Source organism: Poecilia mexicana, unplaced genomic scaffold (assembly GCF_051168715.1).
Source record: "Poecilia mexicana isolate PSO_F unplaced genomic scaffold, ASM5116871v1 scaffold_7, whole genome shotgun sequence".
NCBI classification, from domain to species: Eukaryota; Metazoa; Chordata; class Actinopteri; order Cyprinodontiformes; family Poeciliidae; genus Poecilia; species Poecilia mexicana.
Genome location: NW_028263376.1, coordinates 23026260 through 23050332, shown reverse-complemented (window position 1 = coordinate 23050332; position 24073 = coordinate 23026260). Strand labels below are relative to the sequence as shown.

The following is a 24073-nucleotide window of genomic DNA, read 5'->3' as shown; positions in this document are numbered from 1 at the left end:
ACTTGTTTCTTCTTATAAGGTTAATTAAATTAACATATCTTAACTTAATTAAAATATGTTGACTTTCTTGTTATGAAAATATTTCACCAAAATGAAAAAATGTCCTCATCATGACAAAGGGAACTAGAAGATTACCGGTAAGTTATTAGTTGACTTTTCAAGTTGTCCACCAACACACCAACAAATGTCTCCAAATAAAAAAAAAAAAAAAAAGAAAGAAAACTACAGAGGACAGGAAACTAAAATAACTGCCACCATAAATCAGTTTAAGTGTTTTCATCTATGAGGCATAAGTCATTTCTATTTTAAGTTCCATTTGCAATTATGTATACTATGCTCTTAAGGAAAAAAGAAAGAGAAACAAACAAAGGAAAGAAAAAAGAAAGCTCAACAACTTATCCCTGTTATTTTTATACTTTAAAAAGTGATTGCATCTTTTTGTCTTTCTTTGGATTTGTTTATTGTTTAGCAAATTATCTGCTTATTACTGTGGAAATCCAGGACAACTACTTGGAAATAAAAATATGTGTTTCAACATTATTTTTCTTATTTAATTATATCAGAAAAAATATATAAATACAATAAGTCTCATGGTGGATTATTGTGATGTTGTGATTGTTGTAGCAGTAAAACAGAGCAGAATGACAAATGGTTAGAGGAGGGCCAATGATATTAATGAAGCAGAATAGTAATTTTATACTGTTTTTGGATAGATAGCAGAGGTGGGACCAAGTCACTGTGTTGCAAGTCTCAAGTCTTTGTCCTCAACTCCAAGTCAAGTCACAAGTCAAGTCAGGCAAAATTCAAGTCAAGCCTCAAGTCGTCAGCTTGGAATTTCTTTTCGAGTTGTTTTTTTTTTTTTTACATTTTTAAACAACGCTCCAATGCTAAATGACTTAAGAAGAAAGGAGATCAGGCTTTTTCTGTAGCTGCTCCTTTTCTATGGAACAATTTACCTTTCTACATTAGATCTGCCCACTGCTTGGATCATTTTAAATCGCTTTTAAAAACTCATTTTTATTCATTGGCATTTAATTGAAGTAGTGCTTGATACCCTGTTCTTTTTTAGCAATTGATGTTATTGTTGTTTTTGTAAAGCACTTTGGTGCAGGTTTTTACATCTGTTTTTAGAGTGCTATATAAATAAACTTGACTTGATTGCTGTCAGAGGAGGGGGGGGGGGGGTAAAACTACCGTAAGAACCGTGGGAGGAGGAGGGGGTATTTATGGAAAAATACTAATACAGGAGCAGGATGGGTAGTTTCCCTTATGAATCCACCATCCATCATGTGATGGAACTGGACCCAGTTCATCATTATGATGGGACAGAGACACACTCTCTTCCCTGAGTTCAGGTACAGAACCTGCTTTCTGATCCGGACCCCGCTCACTATCCACCGGCTCCCTGAGCTAACCGGATTTATACAGCATGATTAAACATAGCATGCAGAGAAGCGGTATCACCAACGTAACCCAGAGTTGCTAACACGACGTTAGCTAGCCAGTTGTCTCATAGTAAAAGAAAAGTACCGCTTACCTCTTTGTGCAACTTCAAATGCCGAACAGTTGGAAGTTGTATCTCCACATGAGATCCTGGTCTTGCAGGTTTTGCAAGACCAGGAGACCAACTAGTGCACTTGGAGAACATGCAAACCCCATGAAGACAGAAGAACCCAGGCAACTATTTTATTTAAAAAAAAAATGTTTTAATCATATCTAAGGAGAATTTGGATACCAATTAACTAAACAGTCGTGAGTTGAGACTGTGGCAGGAAGCCGGAGTGCCCGGAGAGAAACCTGCAAACAGGAAACCTGTCAAATCTTTTTAACTTTAAGAGAGGGGAGAAGACATGGGGCAAAGGTCAACGAGTCATCTTTTTGGACTCTGGGAGGAAGCTGGAGAACCAGGAGAGAACCAACTAATGCACTTGGAGAACATGCAAACCCCATGAAGACAGAAGAACCCAGGCAACCATTTTATTTAAAAAAATGTTTTAATCATATCTAAGGAGAATTTGGATACCAATTAACTAAACAGTCGTGAGTTGAGACTGTGGCAGGAAGCCGGAGTGCCCGGAGAGAAACCTGCAAACAGGAGACCTGTCAAATCTTTTTAACTTTTCATCCCATGAATTTAAGTAAGCTAATAAGTTGGCCTGAATCCCCGCAGGTTCAGGACAGTAAAGAAGTTCTTCTCAACGTCTTTAAGTCGGGACGTACTTAAACATGTTCTCAACAAATTTTAAACTGAAATTGTATAATGGGGTATTTATGTCCATATCATGAGTCTCCCAACCTGATTACATTTTACCTGAGTTATCTCTGTTCCAAATTATTGTACTCGTCCCTGGAAGAGTAAAACTCAAAAGACACAGTGACCTTACCACACAGAGAAGTTCTGGTCGAATCAACGACTCCAGTTTCCTCTGGGAGATCTTCCCCGTCCGGGGATACCTCAAAGTCACTGGTTATAGTGCCCTTCACATGAGTATTCTCTATCGAACCCAGCGAGTGAATCGATGAAGCCAAATATCTCGCTGTCAGTTCAGCGAATGTTTTGGCTGCGAGGTCAGCCACAGATAAATCTTCCCCAGCCGGGGTAGATTCTTCTGCGACTGTACTCCTGCTCTCAAGATCCATCGACTTTGAGCAAGCGTCCCCAGCCGGGTCAGCTTGCTCCAGGACAGTGCTGTCGTCCTCAGCGCTGTCTTGTGAGGTCTTAGTCAGGTCTGAAGCTGCTGGTTGTTCGGAACAAACCTCCCCAGCCGGGTCAGTTTGTTCCTGGCTACCAGTTGGTAGACCTTCCCAAAACCAGTCGATCTCTTCATCCTGAGAGACCTGACAGTCACCGTCGTCGGAATCCTTCCCAGGAAAGTAATAGTCACATATCTTTTTGATACCCGAGCTGATGCCGTATCCAACGCCGAGACCAACCGGGATAATCAGGGGAACAAGTACCTTTGAAATGCTAAACATTTTTATGAATTTGTGCAAATTTGGATCATCTAGATCCTGGTTGGTGCACTGAGATTCAAGCTTTAGAACTTCTTTGATCTATTGTGATGTACATGGTGTCATCTATGACCTCATCAGTGAGCTCACTGGACTTCTGGGGCAAGGTTTTTGGTTCTGATCGTTGCTATGGAGATGAAGGTTAATCCCTCAAGTCACAAAGCAGTGATTCAGTTCAAGAGGCATGCAGAGTAATGGATTTTTAAAATGCAAAAACTTTGTGACTCTAGGGGTCACAAAGAAAAACAAATACTTGCCAGTGGCGTTTCTAGCCCTGTTTTAGGGGTGCTTTAACACCCCTAAAACAGTATCACAGCACCCCTGAATAGGGTTGCCACCCATCCCGTAAAATACAGAGTCGTCTCATATTTGGGTGTGAAATGTGCGTCCCGTATTGAACCGATACATAATTGTCCGATAGACATGCTTATCACACATGGTGTATTGTTAACACTAGGTTTAACAATAATGACCAAAATAAAACACGGGAAATATTAAGGACAGCTAAATTGTCGTGGCGGGAGCTAAAAGGACCCCTGAACTCTATGGACCGACGATGAACGTCACGGTTGCCTAGAGACGGACATAATGCAGCCGCGGTGAGCTGCTATCCACTTGCGTCTTTTTAAAACGTCCCCTACCCGATTCCATGTTCTTAGAAGCCAGAACGCTTTCAAAAATACAGACGTGAGTGAAAAGACGCGCATTATTTCAGTTAGGATGGATACTGTGTACATAAATACTGTGTACATAGACCTGCAGCCCAGGGGCGGTTCTAGACGGGGGCCAAGAGGGATTCTCAAGACATTATACTAAATAGATGTCTTTTTTAAATATTCAGTGGTAAATATTTTTAAACCTTCACAATTTTATTTTCAATGTATTATTAAAAATAAAAATTATTTTGAATACAAATTAATTTAATAAAATAAAAATTATATTGCTGCACTTTTAGCTGCTGTATCGAGATAGGATCACACTTTCCATCAGCTAGATCAGGTTTTGCAACCTGAATCTCTGGAGACACAAGGGGCTCTTTGGTTCACAATATTAAATGATGAAATATTGCTCTGTTTTTGTTTAATTCTTTTTTAAGTGTCTCATAAAAAACACAGATTACACGGGGCCCTCTAAATTTGGTCTAGAAACCAGCCTCCAAAGAAAACAGGATAGACCTTTATATATATATTTTTAACCAGCTAAAACGAGGCCAGACTTGTATCATCAGCAACTTTATTCAGAAGGCAATTTGCATTGCAAAATAATTAGGCTTAGTGATTTTTTGCAATGGGCAATTTTAAGTGGCAATGCACATATAAATGGTGGCATGTTAGGGCATGAAAAGTATTTCTAGTACTGAAGGTCTGGACATTTGACTATTGAGCAACGATAGCTTGCTGGAGCCGCGGACTCTGTTGAAGTTTTAAATTGTACCTACTCACTAACATTTGGCTGTGACATATGTAATGTGCCAGTTTGATGCCATGAAGCTTACTGGAAATTGCATGTGCTGCAAACAACCATACCCCCACTGCGAAGAGAGAAGTGCTGAGTTGAACGTAGCGGTCGTTAATGTTAGTTCGATGTTTGGAAGTGTAGCCAACATAGACTGAACGTCTTTGTTCACTTCATCTGCTGCCATGGCAAACTGCAATCCTAAAACAACACAGAAAATCAACGTCACTGTTCTCAACTCCTCCTTCCGGTTGGGGATTTGCCCAATTGAAATTCAAGCAGAGAAATTGAATTCAATGGGCGAAATCCCAGATGTTGCACTGAAGGGAGTTGTGTAAGAAGGCAATGACCAGGCCGAGTTCTTCCTAAAGTTTCTTGGAGATGGCACTTGCATCTTGCATGGTCCATTTTTTTTCTTTTTCATCTGTTTTTTTTTTTTTTTTAAACTACCCCTGGTGTAAAGACAAGAATCCTATTGAAGGTCACTGGTGGGAGCCTGAGTGGATTTTGCATGTGTAAAATGACTGGAGCTCTAAAGATGCTGTTGTTTGAGAAGGGGCAGATACCCTCAGACCACCTCCCCCCACCCCCCCAGTCCCCTCCTCGTGAAGCGAATCACAAGATTAGCAAGTGAGGCTGGAGGCCTGCCGTCTCCTCTGGCTGTAGCAGCAGCCAGATATTCTGCATAGCTGTCAGCAGTTCTGACACTGTTTGTGCTGCTTCAGACTCGAGTCAATTTACAGAATGACTCTGTGTTTCTGATATTCCTCATAATAGGCAATAAAATTAAACCCGGGGCATGGCGTCGGTCACCGAGAGGAGGCTTTAATGAAAGCTGTGCCGTGATAAGGATGCATAAATCTGTGAGGGAAATGAAATAGGGTGGGAAAAGGTCTATGGAATGAGTCATAGCCCATAAGCCTGTTACGTGTGTAAAAGTGTCAGAAATGCAGGCTTGAGAGGCTATCGCGGACCAAATTTGATCTGTGGCAACAGCTAAAAATAAACTAAACATTTTAAGCTTCTATTTATTATTCTCACATCATATGTAGTTCTCAAACTTGTGGCTAGTATGCACAGATTTACTTCCACCCACTTGCACTCCAAGCTAAAATATTTGCAGAGCGTTGCAGGCATGACAATGTGGTAACATATACATTGGAGTGCAAAAGTATTTATTCCCCTGAACATCTTTGCTTTTTGTGAAGTTAGATCCAGAAAGCTTAATGTGCTATAATGGGATTTAATGTGACAGACCAAAACAAAGCAGCACACAACTGTGAAGTGGAAGGAAAAAATGTATATGGGTTTCAAAAATAAATGTGCAGAGTTTGTGTTTTTAGTCCCTTTCACCCTGATACCTCAATAGAATCAAAGGCCTTCAGCGGTCACCTGATTGGTAAACAGAGTCCAAAATTAAATCTCAGCGAATTACAGCTGTTTTAGATAATATTAGAGAACAAACAGCACAATGAAGACAAAGAAAGTCAGCAGCCAGATCAGGGGAAATCTTTGGAGCAGGTTAAAACTGGGTCAGTTTCTTGAACAACATTACGAGCTTTACATTCTTCACTGAAAAACTATTTAATCCATCATCTGAAAATATTAAACGTACGACACAACTGCAAACTTGACAGGGCAAACTGTCTTCCACCTAAACAAAATAAAGGATATTAACACAGAGAAGCAGCCAAAGCAACCATGTTAACTGCAGAGGAGCTGCAGAAATCCACAGCTCGGGTGGAAGAAAACTGACAGAACAACCATCAGCCATGCACTCAACTGTTCTGGCCTTAATGGAAGAGCAGCAAGAAAGAAAAAAAAAACTATGTCAACACCTGTTTGCATTTTGCAAAAAAATGAAGCAAAATTCAACATGTGTGAATACTTTAGCATGGCGTTGAAATTTCTTTTTGCCTCCCTCATTTGTTTCCATGTCTTTTTAGGTTTTTGACGCATCAGAATTCGCCCCCCACCCTCTCTATTCAGTCACCCAGGGTGGTCTGGACCTCCAGCAGGTAAGTGGACTGATCCCTGATGTGCAGTCTGTGTAACATGTAATATTCTCCTTAAAGTCTCTTGAATAAACCTGTCTCTGTGGGAGCCAGCTTGTTTCAAGCACTAGTCTTTAAACTCCCCTGTAGAGTGGAGGAATGAGTGTTAGCTCTGTGAGGATCTGAGTGATGATAGAGAGCACGGCTTGTGCTGGAGGTGCACAGAAACACAGTCCAATACGCGGTATGAGGCATTACAACCAACAGCTGAGCGCAAAGCTGCAGCTATTGTTCTTGCCTTTCATAGGAGCTATAAGCAGTGCCGAAACCTGATGCCACTGCGCACCACCACCGCAGATCCACCGTGTCTTTTTTTGTCCCGCCAAGCTCTGCACCACAAACATTTCGGCTTTAGGAGTATTCGTCCCATGACAGCAGAGGAAGCTGCCGTTATGTTGTCAGCATGGAAAGGGCAGCCTCTGGCTGAGGATAGTAAGATCTAAACATTCAACGCATTAAGTGGGTTTGTAAATTCTACCAATGTTTCATGAATTTACACTGTTTCTGATCTTCCGGATTTAGACGCAGCTTTGATGCATTGATACAGTTCAAGGATGAGCTCTCCTCTCCCATTTATGGCCGCATAGAATGGACTGGTAATAGATTCCAGACTGCTGGCGTCAGACAAAATTGAGTTAAGCTAAGTGCTGTCTGGTAGGGCCATAACTGTAATGAGGGAGGGATATAAAGACACCCCCTTAATTATTCAGATGGATAGATACATCCATAGATCCATATTTTACTTTTCAGCTGTTGGATGGTCTCTTGAGTTTTGAGGCTTCAGCTGTTATTTTCCACAGTTCACCTTTTATTCAGAAATGTCTACCTAAATGTATCGTTTTGCTTTCTCAGCAATAAAACCTGGCTGCAATCGTTTGTCAATGATCAAGTGCAACTTTAATGCGTATGTAGCAATGTAGCCCTCAGAAGCAGAGTTCATTAAGTAGATCCTGAGACATTATCACCATATAACCACAGACAACTAAGGACGTCGTTCTGCCCTCCCTGAGTGTTTCAAGGCGATTCACTAAAAGAACAACAAAGATCATTTAAATTAAACATGACTTTATGCACAAATGTTGCAGTATTTTATTATTTAACTATCACAACTTGAGTAGGATGGCTAAAGAAATTTTATTAATGTTTATCAGCAAGATTGCAATTTACCAAAAATTCAAATCACTGCTAACAATTAGCATTGGTGCTGTAATGACAGACATAAAAATCAAAACTGAGCTTGACTGGAATAGGAACTCACAATGGACACCATTATACAATCAATCATCTTACAATAAACGTTTTTGAGAGGTCTCTGTTTAACTTGGCTTAAATACAAGACCAGAAACTTAACATTATTAATTTAGTTGACTGATAAATTCATTGTCTTTGGTCTTGTCAATTGTGGCAGAATTATTTTTGATAAAATTCTGTTCTGCAGTTCTTTTGAGTTGGCACTTTCAGCATCTCTTCTGCATTGACATATTTGTTTTCTCCCGCAGGAATTTTGAAATATTTTGCTTTTATCAACGAAAGATTATTTTCTCAGTAATGTGCAACATTTTGCTGCCCCTAAACAAAGACATTTCTAAGGAGTTTTTGTATTACTCTCAGTCAGTAGCGGATGAAGCCAAACACACAGTGAATCTACTGTTTCAGCTGCTTTTCCACCATTTCATCCAGCTGTTGTCCTTGGCCTTACCTAGTGCGGCTTTATCTGATTGAGTGAACAACCTGCATCATGTGCCAAAAACCACTCCAGATTCCAGATTTATCCTGCTCTTTGGAAAAGCACTTTGGATTTCTTTTATGGAGTTTTAATCATAATATGCAGCAAACTTTGAGCAGAATTGTCTCACTGAGCTCCGAGGCAACTTTTTGACCTTGGTACTTTTCTTGTAATGTTGAAGACAAGCTGAATCAGAACAGAAAGTTATGTGATTTCCTTGACGTTCATGGAAAATGTTAGGTTTTGTTCATGTCATAGCTTTGTTGCTATGACATGAACAGTCAGTGTTCAGCCATTTCCTGTTCATTTGTTTAATAAGACTAGAACCTGCATTGATAAAACACATGCTACGCATATTGCGTAATGTATTTTTTTTCAATAAATATTTAAAACCATATCGACTGTAATCTTTTTGTAACGTTATGCTGGTTTCAAAAAGATAACTGGCAATTTAGTGTTGCAAGTTATCAAAACCAGGAAAACACATAATGATAATCATGGTTAGCATAGCACAACTAAACATTATTAGTGTTAGGACACACTACCTGCAGTTCAGTACACATGATTTTGGTCCAGTTACATTAGGAGAACGAAGAGCAAACTATAAAGCAAAAGCTTGAGTTTCACTCCAGAAGAGTGGGATTTGTATGTTGGACATGAATCAATTTTAAAGGTTTCTTTCTCCTATAGTACATTGAAAATGCACACAGTAATCAATGGGACCCTGTCAGCTTCACCAAGTGTGAAATATTTATGCTTTTGGGTGTTTATTAATATGCTAGACTCTTCATTGCTATAAGGACATTTATGTTTGTGTAGCACAAAGCTCTGAAAAATGCAATAATCTTAATATTCTGTCCATTTGCCTGACATTGTGTTATCAGGTACATAGTTCATTGCAAATAACCATCTCCTTTATTTTTATATGGATTTCAGCAAAAGAGGTGGGAAAAAATTATTTATTACTTCAGGTTAGGTAATTGGAGTTAAACCATGGTGAAAAAAATACATTTGGATATTTTTTTTTGTTTTGTTTCAACCCATTATTGCAGTGATGGTACATTACTGTAGATTATTATTATTGTATGTAATATTTGACATGTAAGGTGCATTTATTTTATAACATAGTCGTTAAATGGATCAAAAGAGTGTTTCTCTGCAACAATATATTTTTTCAAGGCCACCATAAAACCTTCATTGTTGGAATAAGCTCTGGACCCAGTATAGAAATGTTTCTTTTCATATGTGTAGATTGTCCAGGAAAACAGAAAACTGCAGACAGAGCAGTTCTTTGTAAAACTTTAATAAGCTATTTTTAATGCTGCTGGCAACACAACTCAAATACTATTGACCTCTATCATGGCAACAGCTCTGAAAAATACACAGAAAGGACATTTCCACACTGGGTCAAACAAAAGCTAACAGTTGTGTCTGAATCAATCAATGAGAACAAGAATGAATTTATACTTTAGATTTACCCAATGACTGTTTCTTTTTAGTGGAAATGCGGCCATCTGTTTCCTTCTCTGCTCCATGTTATTTAGCAAAAACAGCTTGTATTCACAGTGAAGCACTTTCATTAGGAAGCTGCAAATTTATTGCCTGTGTGATGTTTTTACTGCTACAATTTAACTAATGCAGAATGCTCTGTTACAGGCCTACACCTTGCAAAATCAATATGGCATTCCACATTCAGAGGTATGGCTGCTTCTAGGAGGATTGTGATTTAACTAGACATGGGCCAGTTATGATAGCAAGTTATACAGAGGTTTTAAAATGTTGCGTTTCAAAGCTGCTCCTATTGTCCTATTATTGCTGCATATTTAGGTCCTTTGATTGAGATGTTAAGGTACTGGAGGACATGCTGTAGAGTACTGCAATGCTGATCCTCAGTTCTCTGTTGGTGGTCAGCAAACTGAAGAAACTTAATCTCACACTACGCTGCATTGTCTTGCAACATAATATCTATTCTTCTAATAATAATCTGAGCACTAGAGGCCACATCTATATATTTAATTTCTAGATGGTCAGTTGCTGTTTAAATATGGAACGTGAAAAAGCACAGCTGACCATTGAATTCCACACTCCTCATCCTAATGCATGAACACTATTCAGATTCGAAAGCGACACCTATAGATTAAAAGACATGACAGGACTTGATGTTCCACAAATTGTCCATTTCATCACATTTAGACCTGAATTGTTTTCAGTACACTGGCAAACGTGGGAGGACGGGAAAGAATGTGACAGCTGCTTCATACGCAGTGTGTTATATAATCTCTGCAGCAGTAGGAATAATTGTTGCTTCTCCCTTTTGAATCTGTAGCTAATTAGATCATGTAATTCGTGTTTTAGAGGAACAATGAAAACATACTTTTAGCCAAGGAATCTTACTGTGAGAGCAGCGTAATGGCCCGTGTCTAAATTTTATACAACTTGATGAGTTTGTGGTTCACGTGTCTCTGGTACAAGTTCTTCTTCTTTGTTTTCCAGCTGGCCAAGCTGCACCAGCTGTCCATGCAGCAAGGCTTGAGTCCCATTGCCCAGCCTGCCTCGACAATCATGCCTGGTATGTGTTATTAGTCAGGACTTCTCTTGATTGTACTCCGTTGCTCTGACACACCCCCCACTGTAACCATATGTGGCTTTTTTAACCTGCCCACAGTTATGGGAGGTAAAGGTCGGCTGTTATTAGCCGAGCTGATTTGGAGCTTTGTCAGTTCGCCGGGAGGAGACAAGGCTTCGTAGCTCTCTTGAACCTGACAGCCTGACTGAGAAAGTATTATGTGTAATGATATGTTCTGCAGTGTCAAAGAACTGGGAGGGTGGGGGAAGGTGCCGTGTTAAACATGGAACCATTGAAATGTAAATGGCTGTATCTGCAAGTTTACCACTGATAAAGTTTTTTTTTTGCAGCACCTCAGGGGTGGATTGTTCAGCTTTACAAACTGATGGAGCTCAATTTTTATGTAAAACCTCTGATATGTTGGTTTTATTCTCTGAATGCTTCTATTTTCTCTCTCTCTCAGGTTTGGACTCAAACTCTCAAACATCTCAGGAGCTTCTTATTCCCAATGATGTAAGAAAAATCCACTTGTTTTTTTTTTTTGTGTGTGTTTTTTAAGTGTCGGTATTTCTACATCCAGTCCTCATCTCACATTCACACAGCTCTGCAGCAGGTGATGAGATGCAGCCACGAAGATGCTGCAGTGTGACTTCAAAAGAGATAAAAGCAATGTGGGCAACTCACTAATTATCCCCTCATTATCCTAACCTCGGACTACGCCAAGGTTAAAAGGATTTTTGAGCCGATATGGATCCGTTTTTGCATTATTGTGCGGTCTGCACTCGCAGTGTCTTAGACTCGCTCCCATGAGTGATCAGTGAAATCCTCTCATGTTTCCTGACCTACTTAGAAGCTGTCTGCTGTCAAAACAGCCAATAAGAAAACAGAAAGAGAAAGATCCGTTCCCTCTTCACTTGCTCAGCCTCCGCTCGGGTTTGATGAGCAGACTCTCTGATCTCAGAGCAAAAATCACAATGAAATAATCAGTCCGGCGTCAGGCGTGGCTGCTTCGATGTCAGTTCTGCTGTTACACGGCTGCATCCTCCAAACAATAAGAGAAGTAAATACTGCAATGGAGTCTATGAATATTTATCACTCATATCCTCAGAACAGCAAATGAAACGCTGCAGAGTATGTTAAACAATATGGTCCGTGTTTACAGTGTCTTGCAGAAGTATTTCAAGCCACTGAGCTTTTTTTTTTTTTTTTTTTTCACATTTTAACACATTAAGCTCAATAGTCAATGTATTCTATTGAGATTTTATCTGGTTAACCAACACAAAGTAGTGGATAATTGTGAAGAGAACCGGAAAAGATTCACGGCTTTCATTATTATTATTTTTTTTACAAACAAATATCAAATATCTTGTGTATTTCATTCAGCATGCTGGAATCAGATATTAATCTTTTGGGGAATATCTCTACCAGCTTGTTTTGCCCATTTTTCTTCCTTGGAAAATTGCACTGTTTCAGTCAGATTGCATGGAGAGTGCCTGTGAACATCCATTCTCTGGATTTGGATCTAACATATGAATAAGCTTTGATTTAAGTTATCCCATTGTAGCGCTGACTGTACGTTTGGTGTTGTCCTGCTGGAAGGCAAACCTCCACTCCAGTCTCAAATATTTTCTAAACTCCAAATATTTTTTTCTTAAAAGATTGTCTTACAGTTTTCCCCATCCATCCTCCCACCAACTGTGACACTTCCTTGTCTTTCATGAAGAAAAGCCTCCCCTGAACTTGATGCTGCCTCTGTCTTGTTTGGGGGTTTTGAGTAGATAGTGAGGGGGGGGGGATTTGTTTACTGCAGGTATTCCAAAAAAAAAATAAATAAGAAAAAGGAAGAAGAAAAAAGCATTCGTCTGACCAGAGAACGGTTCGCTCTTTCACTTTTGGCTTGAAGCAAACTAAGATGAAGACAGCTTTCTTTAAACCATGAGGTTCTTCTTGCCACTCTTCCATAAATCCAATCTGTCTAATCTGTCTTCTGGACAGATTCTCCCACCTGAGTTGTGGCCTTGTACATCTCCTCCAGAGTGACTGATTAAGACTCTTCTTGCACAGCCTGTCAGTCTGTACAAGATAGATACCTATCTAGATAGATATCTATTTATTGCTAGGTTTGCAGTCGTGCTGCCCTCCTTCCATTTTCAGATGCTGGACTGAGCAATGCTCTGTTAGAAGTTTAAAAATTGAACATTGGTTTATATCCGTACCCTGTTTTAAACTTCTCTAGAACATTATTCATGATTTGTCAGCATTGATCCCTTTTGCTTACTAATCTTTTCCTTCATGGAACACTCGGACTCTTTTTACTAAACATTTGACTTCTGTAGGTATCTCTACTGGATTTTATTTACGGGTACCATATTAGGGGCCTGAGTATGTGTGCAGCTTTGTTTTGCCCTGTTGAATAAAGTCCCGTTGAAGGTTGTGAGAAAAAGAAAATGTTAAAAATTTTCAGCGGTATCAATAGTTTTGCATGGACCTGTGCTTACACTATTGTGTAGGTTTTATGGCATTATTTAGCAGGAGCAATGACAAATCAGCAACAGACATAATTTATCCTAAAGACAGAAAAAATAAAAATAAAAATAGAGCCATTGTTTTCATTTTCTGGATAGTGTGTAGGATATAGCTAGATGCCTTAATCATTTCTAAATAACCAGCAGGTTCCCCAGTTACTGCCTCCCATCCCCAAAGAAACCCCCACATACCGAACAACACAATGTACCAGAGGACCGAGGGAGTCCAGCGCGGTACGTGACAGGGACAGCTGTGAGCTCCAGCCATTGTTCCAGAAGAGAGGACTTACAGCCGTGACTGAGCCTCCTCGGCCCGCCGTAAAACCCCCGCTCCCCCATCCTCCTTAGAGCTGCACAAACCCACTCTGTGATCGCACACTAAAGCCCTAAAGGAGGCTTACATGTGTGCACACACACACACACACGCACACAGAGGCTCACAGATGCTCTCAGAAACTGCTTACACCCAGTCAGCATTGTGCTGCTGTGCCTCTGCGAAAGAGGGGAGATTTAGCAGGAAGAAAAATGGTTACACCCTTCGCCACCTCATCCCTCTTCCTGTGTCCTTTTTAAATGAATGTCTCAGCAGGAACTCATCGATATATAGGCCGCAAGTAGACCAGGGGCACCGTGCGGAGTCGCTTTTAACGAATGCAATCATCCGTGAAATCACACCTGCGTATATTTAGATTTTCTTTTTCTCAGGTTGTTCATACAGAAATGATAACAGTATGAGGTCATGAGCGCCGAAGCAGGCGAGCTGATGACAGCTGTATGCTATTGATAGCCGGTGGAGATTGTTGCTCTCAGTTAGGAAGAGGCTTTATCAGCTATATGTGGTCTGTGGCGACCATTGTCTGTAGTGTTGCTCTTTGGGCTGGCTGCTCTCTGTTCACCCCTCACCCCACCTGATGAGCCAATAATACCCAGGCAAAGTCGCTCTGACGGATTTTGGACCGCGGCGTTTCCTTGTCAGGAAAGAAATGAGAAACGCAGACGGAAGAAATCCAGAGTTTGTGTGTTACACGTCAAGACAAAGTCAGTGGTCAATAAACATCAGCAGCTGTTGCACTTGCCACACACTCATCTTACAAGCATTCCATCACTGTTTGCCTCACTTGCTGTATATTTGGCTACGTAAACTCTGCTGCTTGGGCACCTGACACCTGCACTTGAGTTCATATGTAGCCGCTAACTCCGCTCCCGCTAAATATCCATTGTCACTAAACAGCCTGGGGTCCAGGTGGGGGTGACTAAAGCAGAACAAAAGTAATAATGTTTTTTGGTACGCAAGAGGAGGCCTGGTCGTTGTCTCTTCTGCTTCCAGCAGAGAGAACGCTCAGGCCGACGGGAACAGGAACGTATGTTGTGCATTCGAGCTATTTTCCCATTATGTTTTTCCATTAGTGCAGAGATGCATCTAGCTAGCGTTTGTTTGGGAAGTGATTTGTTTGGGAAGCCGTCACCACTCTGAGGAATCAATAACCTTTTAGCTACTCAGATTAATGAGAGGCAAATGTGCCTCATCCCGTCTCCTTTACCGTTATTACGCAGCAGCAATTAAGCCAGACCCCGGCAGGGTAGAAAAGTGCATTTGACATTCATGATGGATGACCAAACAACTAAAGAGCAGCAACCTAACTGCAATATTTGAATTTGTCAGCGTCAGGTCAGCGAAACAGCAGTCCAGGTTTCTCATGTCTCGCTGTTTTTGTTACAACAGTAACTTAGAGCATGTTTCGGTCAGAACGTTTTGTTGCTGAAGTAATTTATCTATTTATGATTTGAATTTTTGCCCAACTTTTTGGCTATTTTGGTTTTTAAGATATTTGAAGATAAACACAGTCCAAAAGGATAGAGCATCCAATCCATTATATTTTAGTCAGGAAAATAGCCATCTAAAAAATGTATTGAGTAAAAAACGTATTTGATTAAAAAAAAAAAAAAAAGAAGAAGAAGAAGCAGAAACAATCTGTAACCGTGTTGATTTCTGAAATGTAATACTATTATTAACCCTGCACACTGTTTGACCTTTAACCTCTGCAGCTGATTGGCTCAATCATTGGCCGTCAGGGAACCAAGATCAACGAGATCCGGCAGGTGTCGGGAGCTCAGATTAAAATTGGCAGCCAGCTGGATGGAACAAGCGATCGCCATGTCACCATCACAGGAACACCAGTCAGCATCAACCTGGCCCAGTACCTCATTACCTCCTGGTAAGACCCAGTGACACGCAAGTGTCATCTAATGAGTTGCCGCAGGAGGAGCACACTGGCTCGAGAGGGTCAGAAGTCATAAGTATTAATGAGGTGCCGCATTCTGCTGCTCGTGATGTCGCAAAAGGCAATGAAGAAAACCTGAATTAGGTTGTGGTGACATTTTTTTTATAATGTAGTATTGTATTTTAGAACATAGTTTCAAATCGCACTCAATCCTTGCAAACAGGATTTGTTTATTTAAGGAAAGTGAATAAAATGAGAAAAAATTACAAATGACAACTTTTTTTTTTCTCATGGTGAGACATCAAATCAGACTAAATGTTTCAGGTGAGTTTATTAAATGTAATCCTGTTTGCTTTATGCCAGAATAATGGACAAACTACCTGCTTAAGGAATGTTTTGATCTTTCTCATCACATTCACAAGGTCACATACATTTTCCAGCTTTTTGCGTGACAATACTGTAAACATTATTAACTACACCGAGTACAAATATGACATAACTTAGCTTTTATAACTGACTTTGCTCTGACAAAACCTTTGCTCATTTTTCTGGTTTAACTTTATTTTTGTTAACAAAAACTGAGACAAAGCAGAATGCTATCTACTGCTAAGATACTGACTGAACATACCACCCATGCTGGAACCATAAAACACCTCTGCTCTGCCTTTAATTGCAGAATAGCGATGCAGTTCAATCCAGTAATCCATTTTCCTGTCTTCATGTCTCTTTATTCTTACCGTCTCAGTTTAGAGACAGCCAAATCCACGGCCCAAGCAGCCACCATGGCCTCTCCGGTGGACCTCAACATGGCCTTCACCCAGCCCACCTCCCCCACCGCCTCTTCCGCACCCACTCTGGCCGCCGTCGGCACGCTGACCCCCGCTCACATGTTGGGCACCCCGTATGGTGCCGTGCCGCTCTCTGGCCTCCTGGGGATGAAATCGGTCCCCTTTCTGACTCTGTCTGGCCCCGCCCCCACTGTGGCCGCCACCGCGGCGCCCTCTCACACCACCCTTGCCGCCTACACCGCCAAGATCTCCTCAGCAAACTGCATCAAAAAGCCAGAGAGACAGAAGTTTGCTCCCTACTGACGAGAGTCTGCTGAAAGACAGCTGCAACGCTCCTCTACAGAAGAAACGCCTGATGTAGCCATATCCACCTGAGGAGATGCTCCGGATTTGAACTCCACGATGCAGCAACGGAGACCATTGGAGGATGCCGTTAAAGGTTAATTTACAGTTATAATTTGTCATATTCCCGTGAATCTATGGACTGGTTTCATCATCGCCTCATTAGTGTTATTGATCATTTTGGGGAAAAGAAGGAAAAAAAAAAACTCACCACAAGGACATGTGTTTAAAAGGTTTACATGTGTACCACAAGTAAAAAACAAAATAAAAAATAGCAAAGTATTTATCCTTCAATAAATTTGTAAATTGTAATCAGAATCGAATCTCTGTCTACTGTTTGATGCTTTTATACAATGTCTGTTTGCCTCCAGAAGTTTTTAAACAATTTGTAAATGTCCCAGGGTGTCTTTTTTTTTTTTTTTTTAAATAATTTCTGCTCTGGTACTGTACTTTACTTCAGTGTTATGTCTGTTTTTGTTGGATTTCACTTTGAACGTAAAACTTGGTTAATCTTTATTTATTAGTATTGTTTCATTTATTAAAAGTCGTTTTTTTCTGATACGTCAGGTACATCTGTTTCCAAATTCATTCGAGCAGCCGATCCTGTTTCAGAATAAATGCAGTAGATTATATTTTATTAAATAGAGGATGCAAGATCAGATTCAGGGTTGCTCAGTTTGTTGTTTTTGTTGACAAACACATGAGAGGGGCTTTTCATCATGGTGCTCTCAAGCCCCTAACGACTGCAGAATAAACACCAAAACAGAAAATATCTCAGCCGCCATGACATTAATGTAAGAATGCTCAGAATCCTCTTTTATGTGCAACTTGCTCTTCAGGTCCCTTAGGACAAAATATAGTCAGAGTCCAAGGCAGAGAAGTTTTCAAGCAAAACAAAAAAAAAGCACAATCCAAAAGAGAGAAATGAGGGGTGGAGGAAGAGAACATTGTTGCTGTACACATGTAGTATCTGCATGTGCTACAGCAACATAATCCTCAGGAGAAGGAGCTGGCTGCCTTTTATCCGAACTCTCCTTTCTTCTTTTTCTTCTTGTGCCTGCATCATAAATGTATGAAACACTGAGGTTGCAATCCCTGCTTGACCAAAAAAAAAAAAAAAAACGCACATCTTGGAAGATAAGTCAAACTGACGGTGTGTCAACTATGTTGGACAAAAAGAGCTAAAACACCACGTCATAATTCAAAACATCAGTGAAGAAATTAAGTTTACATTGATAGATGTTAAGGTTTTTTCAGAAAACAGTTCCCTGCATATAGTATCTAATAAGGAGATACACGAACTCAGTGAAAGAGAACTTCTTCTACAAGATTTTCCTTTCTGAAATTGTGTGTTGTTTGGTTCCTTTTGTTGTGTTTCCTACTATTTTTTTAGGTTTTTCTGTTGTTTATTGGGCCCACATTAAATCAATGATCCAAAAATTGGAACAGGGTGGCACAAATGCAAATCTAGCGAGACATTGGCTGTCCACTTGAATTGACAGGTAAGGAGAGAATTAATCAGAGAAGCAGCCGAGGGGCTCTTGGCAACTCTGGACGAGCTACAGCAAGTCACGACTCAGGTGGGAGAATTTGTTGACATAACTGTCAGTCAAATGCTGACTTTTGTTGGAGACGTACAAAAATAAAGACATTGTTGAAAGAATGATTTTTTTCTCAGAAGCCAGGGGACACGAGCAATGTGGAAGAAGGTGCATGGGTCAGATGTGACCAAAATCTATTCTTTTATTCTTCATCCACAACTGATGCAAGGTTTATAATTTCTTTACAAATAAAAAGCCCTTTTTTCCCTAAAATCCTTGAGTAAAATTGAGTGCATTGCCTTCAGACGTTGTCTCATTAATCAGCATTAATGGAAGATGGTTGCAGCTAAGTCCAGAGAAATCTAGTAAGAAATCCTGTTACAGGCTTTAAAAAAAAGTTTTCAGATTGGAACGAAGGTCAGAGAGGGACAGCAATCCTAAGCACAGAGCTAGACAGATCTAATTAAATTATTTTAATCAAATATATTTAAAAAAAAAACAAAACACACTTTTCAGATAAAAAATTTTTTTGGAGGATGTTGAAAACAATTTGTAATTTTCATTCTACTTCCCAATTATGCTTTACATTATATTGGCATATTTAGAACACAAATCAATTATATTGAAGTTATGTTTTAGTGTATAAAAACTGTCATAAATTCAAGGGGTTTGAATACTTTTCTAAGGCTCTACATTCATCGTCTCATTGGTCACACTGCACATTTACATCATGAAGATCTATAATTGTGATGCTAACAGAAGTTTGTCAGATGAATACTGTGGGGTGTGTTTTCTTTATCAGAACGTCTAAAACTGACATTTCACAAGAAGCACTAGCTATGTTTTAATTGTAACAGTGTTTCTGTAGCTCACATATTTTAATGTAAAACAAAAGAAAAAAATCTGATGGAAAAGCAGTGTGGTGTAAAATTGGGCAACAAAGCACCTGCAGCAGTCCAAAAAAACAAAAACAAACAAACAAAACAAAAAAAATGTGATTTCAGTTGTTTTAGATTATGTAAATTTGCTCTAAAATTGGCTCTTCTCCCTTTGCGGCTCAGTCACAAAAATTATTTATTTCTGCCACAGCAGTTATGCCTGGAAAAGGGCTGAAGAAAGCTAAGATTTTGAAATTAGTCACATACATGTATAAATTTTTATCTGGTAGATAATAGAAAAATTATCTAATAGAAAAATTGTGTATTATGTGTGAGCAAAAAATATGCTGAAAACCATACCTGTTAAAAATCTTAATTTTCTAAATAAAATTTGTATAATTTACCAGAACCCGGATGAGACCTAAGGAACCTTTTTACCTAAAATAACTTCACCTTTCATTATTCCTGTGTGTTTACCGACTGTGAAATAACAATTTAAATACAGAATAAAAAGCGGATGTCAAATCCGGGCTTGGCCGGCAGGATGGTACCAGCCAACCGACAACAAGCAGCGCCCTCTGCTGGCCACACACTGCGCCCTCCAAGCACAGCACAGAAGAAAAAAAAAAAAAAAAAGAGTGTCGGAAAGCAGGGAGAGCTGATAAAAGATTGTCTTTAATGTTTGGCATTGTTAATGAATTCCATACCACAGCAGTTATGGGAGTAGGAAAACCACTTTTACAACCAAACACTTTTTGATCATGCTAACACCATATGTACAGGAAAGCACATTGAAAAGTGTATAAAGTATTTATATGAGAAGTATGGTGGAGACAGGCCACAGTCTAATGAAGTTGTCCTTTCCCAAACACCGATTATAGATATTTATCAATTACATTGATCTCTTGAGTACATGTATATACACAAAACAACAATAAATCTTTTTTTTTTGTTTTTTTTTTAGGGCTTCTGCGATAAGTCTCAAAAAAATATTTCACAATACTGCCGTATGTACAATAACAGAATGTACATTGAAAAATCCTATTTGAGTATCACTTCAGTCACCTTCATTTAACTAGTAACCTGAAATCCATACAAACGACAGCAGCCTATCTGATACCTTCTGTCAGTTCCTGTGATATGCACACACAACTGATGATCTCACATACAAAAATAGATCTTGTCTAGTTCAGCTGACAACTTGATGTACACAAACACAAAGCATCCACCTGCAAAAATCAGCCAGGAAAACAAGGAATTAGTAAAATATTAGCTATATCCTTCCAACCAACAAAAGGACAAAAAACAGCGCAGTTTCTCCTACTTCACAAAAATAAAGCAAAAAAAAAAAAAAAAAAAAGGAGCATTGCTCTCCACCTTGTTGATCTTGAGCCTTCTCCATCATCAGAGTCAAACAGCAGAAGGTGAATGAGAAAGAGCTTCAGGCAGGTCAGAAGTATCAGCACAACAAAACAGACAGCAATCTGAAACCAAAGCAGAACAAAACCATAGAAAAACATCACTAGGTCGATATCTGCTTGTGTATTTTCTCCTTCAGCGAGAGGACAGAGTGAAAAAAAAAAAGGCTGCCGCTAAACGGTGAGAGGTCAGACTGCATTAGAGTGCACTTAAGGCAGGTAGGCGATTCCAACACCATCAGGAGAGACCCGATGGTGCCACAGCAGCTGTGCGGGTTCAAACCTCACCGCTGACCTGACGGCAAAAAGAAGGAAAGAAGGAAAAACGTGGAGAGGGAAGTTAGTGACTGGAGTCCAGGAGAGACGAGTGTCGGGGGGCATGGGGGAGAAGAGGAGTCTTCCTCCTGTATTCGCCATGAACATGAAAGCCGACAGGCGCGAGGCGAGTTTGCCTCTGTCCTCCGTTTTCCCAGCAGTCCCTCGTTCATCTCTAGATATCTTTGCCACGCACATAGGACTAACGAACTAACGAAGACTTAAGATAAGAACTGGACTCGAAGCACTTGAACAGAAAACTGGGATTTGCAGCTTGTGCGGTTTACAAGAAGAACATCTCATCTGAATACATTCACGTAGTTGTCCATACACGTGGTACGGATGGGAGATCGGTAGCTCATGTCCAAACAGAGAGCCGCAGGCTCGGTTTCAATGAGCTGAGATTTATGGGAGTCCAGCAGCAACACACGTAGCGGCACGCCATCTGATATGATTCACTATTAAGGAGCACTTAACAGTGTTGTCTGGAAAAACAAAAAAAAAACATAATGTGTTTAAGCCTTCGAAAACACTACAATGTAGCAAATTTATCAAAATAATTATTCGTATATATGAAGCGTTTAAACAAGAGAAGTCGATCCACTGTGAGTAATAGTTTGTTTGCTGTGAAAACAGACATGAAAAGCAAAATTAAGGTCGCTCAGAGCTAATACTGCACCGTGTTGGTTGCAATGTTCCACAAAAACCGTTGAATCATATAATTGTCAAATGAAAAAACATGCTCACAGACGAATTGTACAGCTGTGTACAATCAATATCAATTTTTGAACAGAGTACTTTTTGTGTTATTGTTCTGCAGATTCTTCTTTGAATCCCGCCTAGGAGGTCCTGTGGAGCGGCGAAGGTAGTTTGTGCCTCGGGCTGCAGCTCGGTGGAGTTTCACTCCTTCTCATCCCTTCATGTGCACTGGCGATAAAATACACGGTGATGGGGGATCGACCCGGAACACACACATGCTTCACACGAGACGCTCTGGTACTGCTTGTCATGGCTCAGTGCAGATGAAGAGATAAAGACAAGATCGCTCTGATTGGAGCCTCCCCCTCATTGGTTCTCCTCGTGCTCCTCGCTGATGCACTGCTCCCAAGGATGTTTTCCTGGGTCCTCCCTGTGGCCGTGGGGGGAGTGGAAGATCCTGCGGGGCAGGGGGATGGGCTGAGGCGTCAGCTCCTCCTCGGGGATGCAGCCCTCTCTCAGGTAGGGTTTGGGCGGCACGGCTGGAGGCTGAGGCCTGCGGTAGGGGATGTGATGGGGAACGTGAGAGGGAACGTGGTGGTGCTGGGAGGGGCCGTGGGAGTGGCTCTCAAGCCCAGGGTGGGAGTGCGGGTGACTGTGCGGGTGTGGGTGGCCGTGTGGGTGTGAAGCCGGGTTGCGGTAATGGAAAGGTCGAACGGGGTCAATGGAGTCAATTTCTGTGCCACCGTAGTGGATGTGCAGGTAGGGAGAAGGCATGTACTCATCAGGGGGGGACCACAGATGGCTGGGAAGCGGTTCCAAGGCATCGTTCCTGATGGGACCAGGATCGGGATACTGGCCGCCGAAGTTGCTCTCGCTGAGAGACGAAACGCCGCTGCTGGCGCTGCCTGACAGTGTGGAGTTACTTCCACCTAAAGCTGACTGAGGGCTAGTGGGGGAGCCGGGGATAGGGTGGAGAGGAGACTGGGGAGACAAAAAGGCAGCAGCTGTCAGGAGTGAGGTTCTGCTCAGCAAAAATTATTAGCAGTTTTTGACTTCGAGACTTTTCCAGAGACAAATCTATAAATTTTTCCTTCTCTGCATTTTGCATTAGACATTCTTCTTTCAATCAAATAAGTCGAAGGGCCAGACAAACACACTATGGAGCAGGTGAAATGTAAAAATAGAAAAAATATAAGAAAAAGAATGAAAAAAAAAAACTGAAAATATATATCTTTGAATAAAAATTACAATTTAAAACATAAACTAATGTCAAATAAAACAATAAAAAATCTCTAAAAGAAATTCTTTAATTTTTAAACATTTCTTACTTTCTTTTCTGGGTATTTATATCAGATGTTCCTCAAGTAGGAAACATCTGATATAAAAGAGACTCCCACAGAACTTGTTGAAGAGATTAGAAGATAATTCAAGTATCTGAATCAGCGTTGTTAATGCAGGAACACGTCTGAATTATGACTCCAGCCTCCAAGGACCGTCTACTGCAATAATGTTCAACCACCAGCGTGTCCTATTTACTGGATGTATTTAAATTCCGAAGTAAAAGTCGCCGGTACCTTTCGGAGAGATCGAACTGGCAAAGCCGGAGGAGGATCCGTGCTTTGGTGGTGAAATGCATCACAGTGCATCATGAAATGTCCTGGAAATAAAAACAGATATGGATTTAGGAAGAACTGACGTCGATGTGAAGAAAAACATCCTTTTTATGAGGATTTCTAAAGTCAATGAGTTCTGTATTTGCGGCAATCGTAGCAGACGGAATATTCAATACCAACTGAAGACGAGATGTTAAAAACTAAATTCTGAGATGCAGTGAGACGCTACCTGATGGGAAGGATCTGGGAGGAACAGGGGGCATGATCACTCCTCCGGTAGAAGCCGGGACGTAGTTCATCTGCTCCCGGTTCTCTCCATCCAGACTCCAGTTGCTGGAAGCATTGGAAAACACTGGAGGAAGAACCAGATCAAGGCCTCACGTGAGAGAAAAAACACACACCACCAACAACTCAGCTATGGTGTAAGATTTCACTTTGTTTGACTTACCTTTCTCTGGGAGATTCATGTGAGGATCAGCACAAGGCTTACAGGGGCTAACTTGCTGAAGTAAGGCACGCTGCATGTGGTTATTCTGCTGCTGAGGTGAGAAATTAAAAGAGAGAAAAAAAATAATTTTCCCCTTTTTTTCATCAGATAGTGAGGAGAATCTCACAGGAAGTGTTGTAACGCATTGCATTGTTCAGGGTAGCGTCGATCGTCCATACCTGTCCGTTCTCTGCCACGTTGTAATACATGGAGTTGTTGGCCCTCTCACGGTGAGACGGCAGAAGCATCATCACTTCTCGGTTGTGTTTGGACTTATCGGGCAGAGACGGAGAGCCTACACAGAATTTTTTTTTTTTTTTTTTAAAGTGTTAACTAACATCTCTCTACTAAAACAGAAAGTACAATTATCCTGTTATTCCACAGTATTAATGAGTTATAAACATATAGATTAAATCTATTTTGTATATTTAA

At 40.5% G+C, this 24073-nt stretch overlaps 2 protein-coding genes across 2 annotated transcripts in view; one reads left to right on the top strand and one right to left on the bottom strand.

The window, feature by feature from the left end:
- The window catches only part of LOC106911748 (poly(rC)-binding protein 4-like), a 46875-nt gene extending 29624 nt beyond the window's left edge, over positions 1 to 17251 (top strand). The window contains exons 9-14 of the mRNA XM_088007285.1: positions 6414 to 6485; positions 9904 to 9945; positions 10741 to 10816; positions 11277 to 11326; positions 15385 to 15554; positions 16306 to 17251. Coding sequence (XP_087863411.1) covers positions 6414 to 6485; positions 9904 to 9945; positions 10741 to 10816; positions 11277 to 11326; positions 15385 to 15554; positions 16306 to 16651 — 756 coding nt within the window. The 3' untranslated portion in view covers positions 16652 to 17251. The remainder of the gene's footprint in view (positions 1 to 6413; positions 6486 to 9903; positions 9946 to 10740; positions 10817 to 11276; positions 11327 to 15384; positions 15555 to 16305) is intronic.
- Positions 17252 to 19762: 2511 nt separating this feature from the next.
- Positions 19763 to 24073, bottom strand: part of LOC106908648 (dedicator of cytokinesis protein 3-like) — a gene marked incomplete at its 5' end in the record, with an annotated part of 46216 nt that continues 41905 nt past the window's right edge. The window contains 5 exons of the mRNA XM_088007530.1: positions 19763 to 22522; positions 23116 to 23198; positions 23384 to 23506; positions 23603 to 23693; positions 23821 to 23936. Coding sequence (XP_087863656.1) covers positions 21908 to 22522; positions 23116 to 23198; positions 23384 to 23506; positions 23603 to 23693; positions 23821 to 23936 — 1028 coding nt within the window. The remainder of the gene's footprint in view (positions 22523 to 23115; positions 23199 to 23383; positions 23507 to 23602; positions 23694 to 23820; positions 23937 to 24073) is intronic.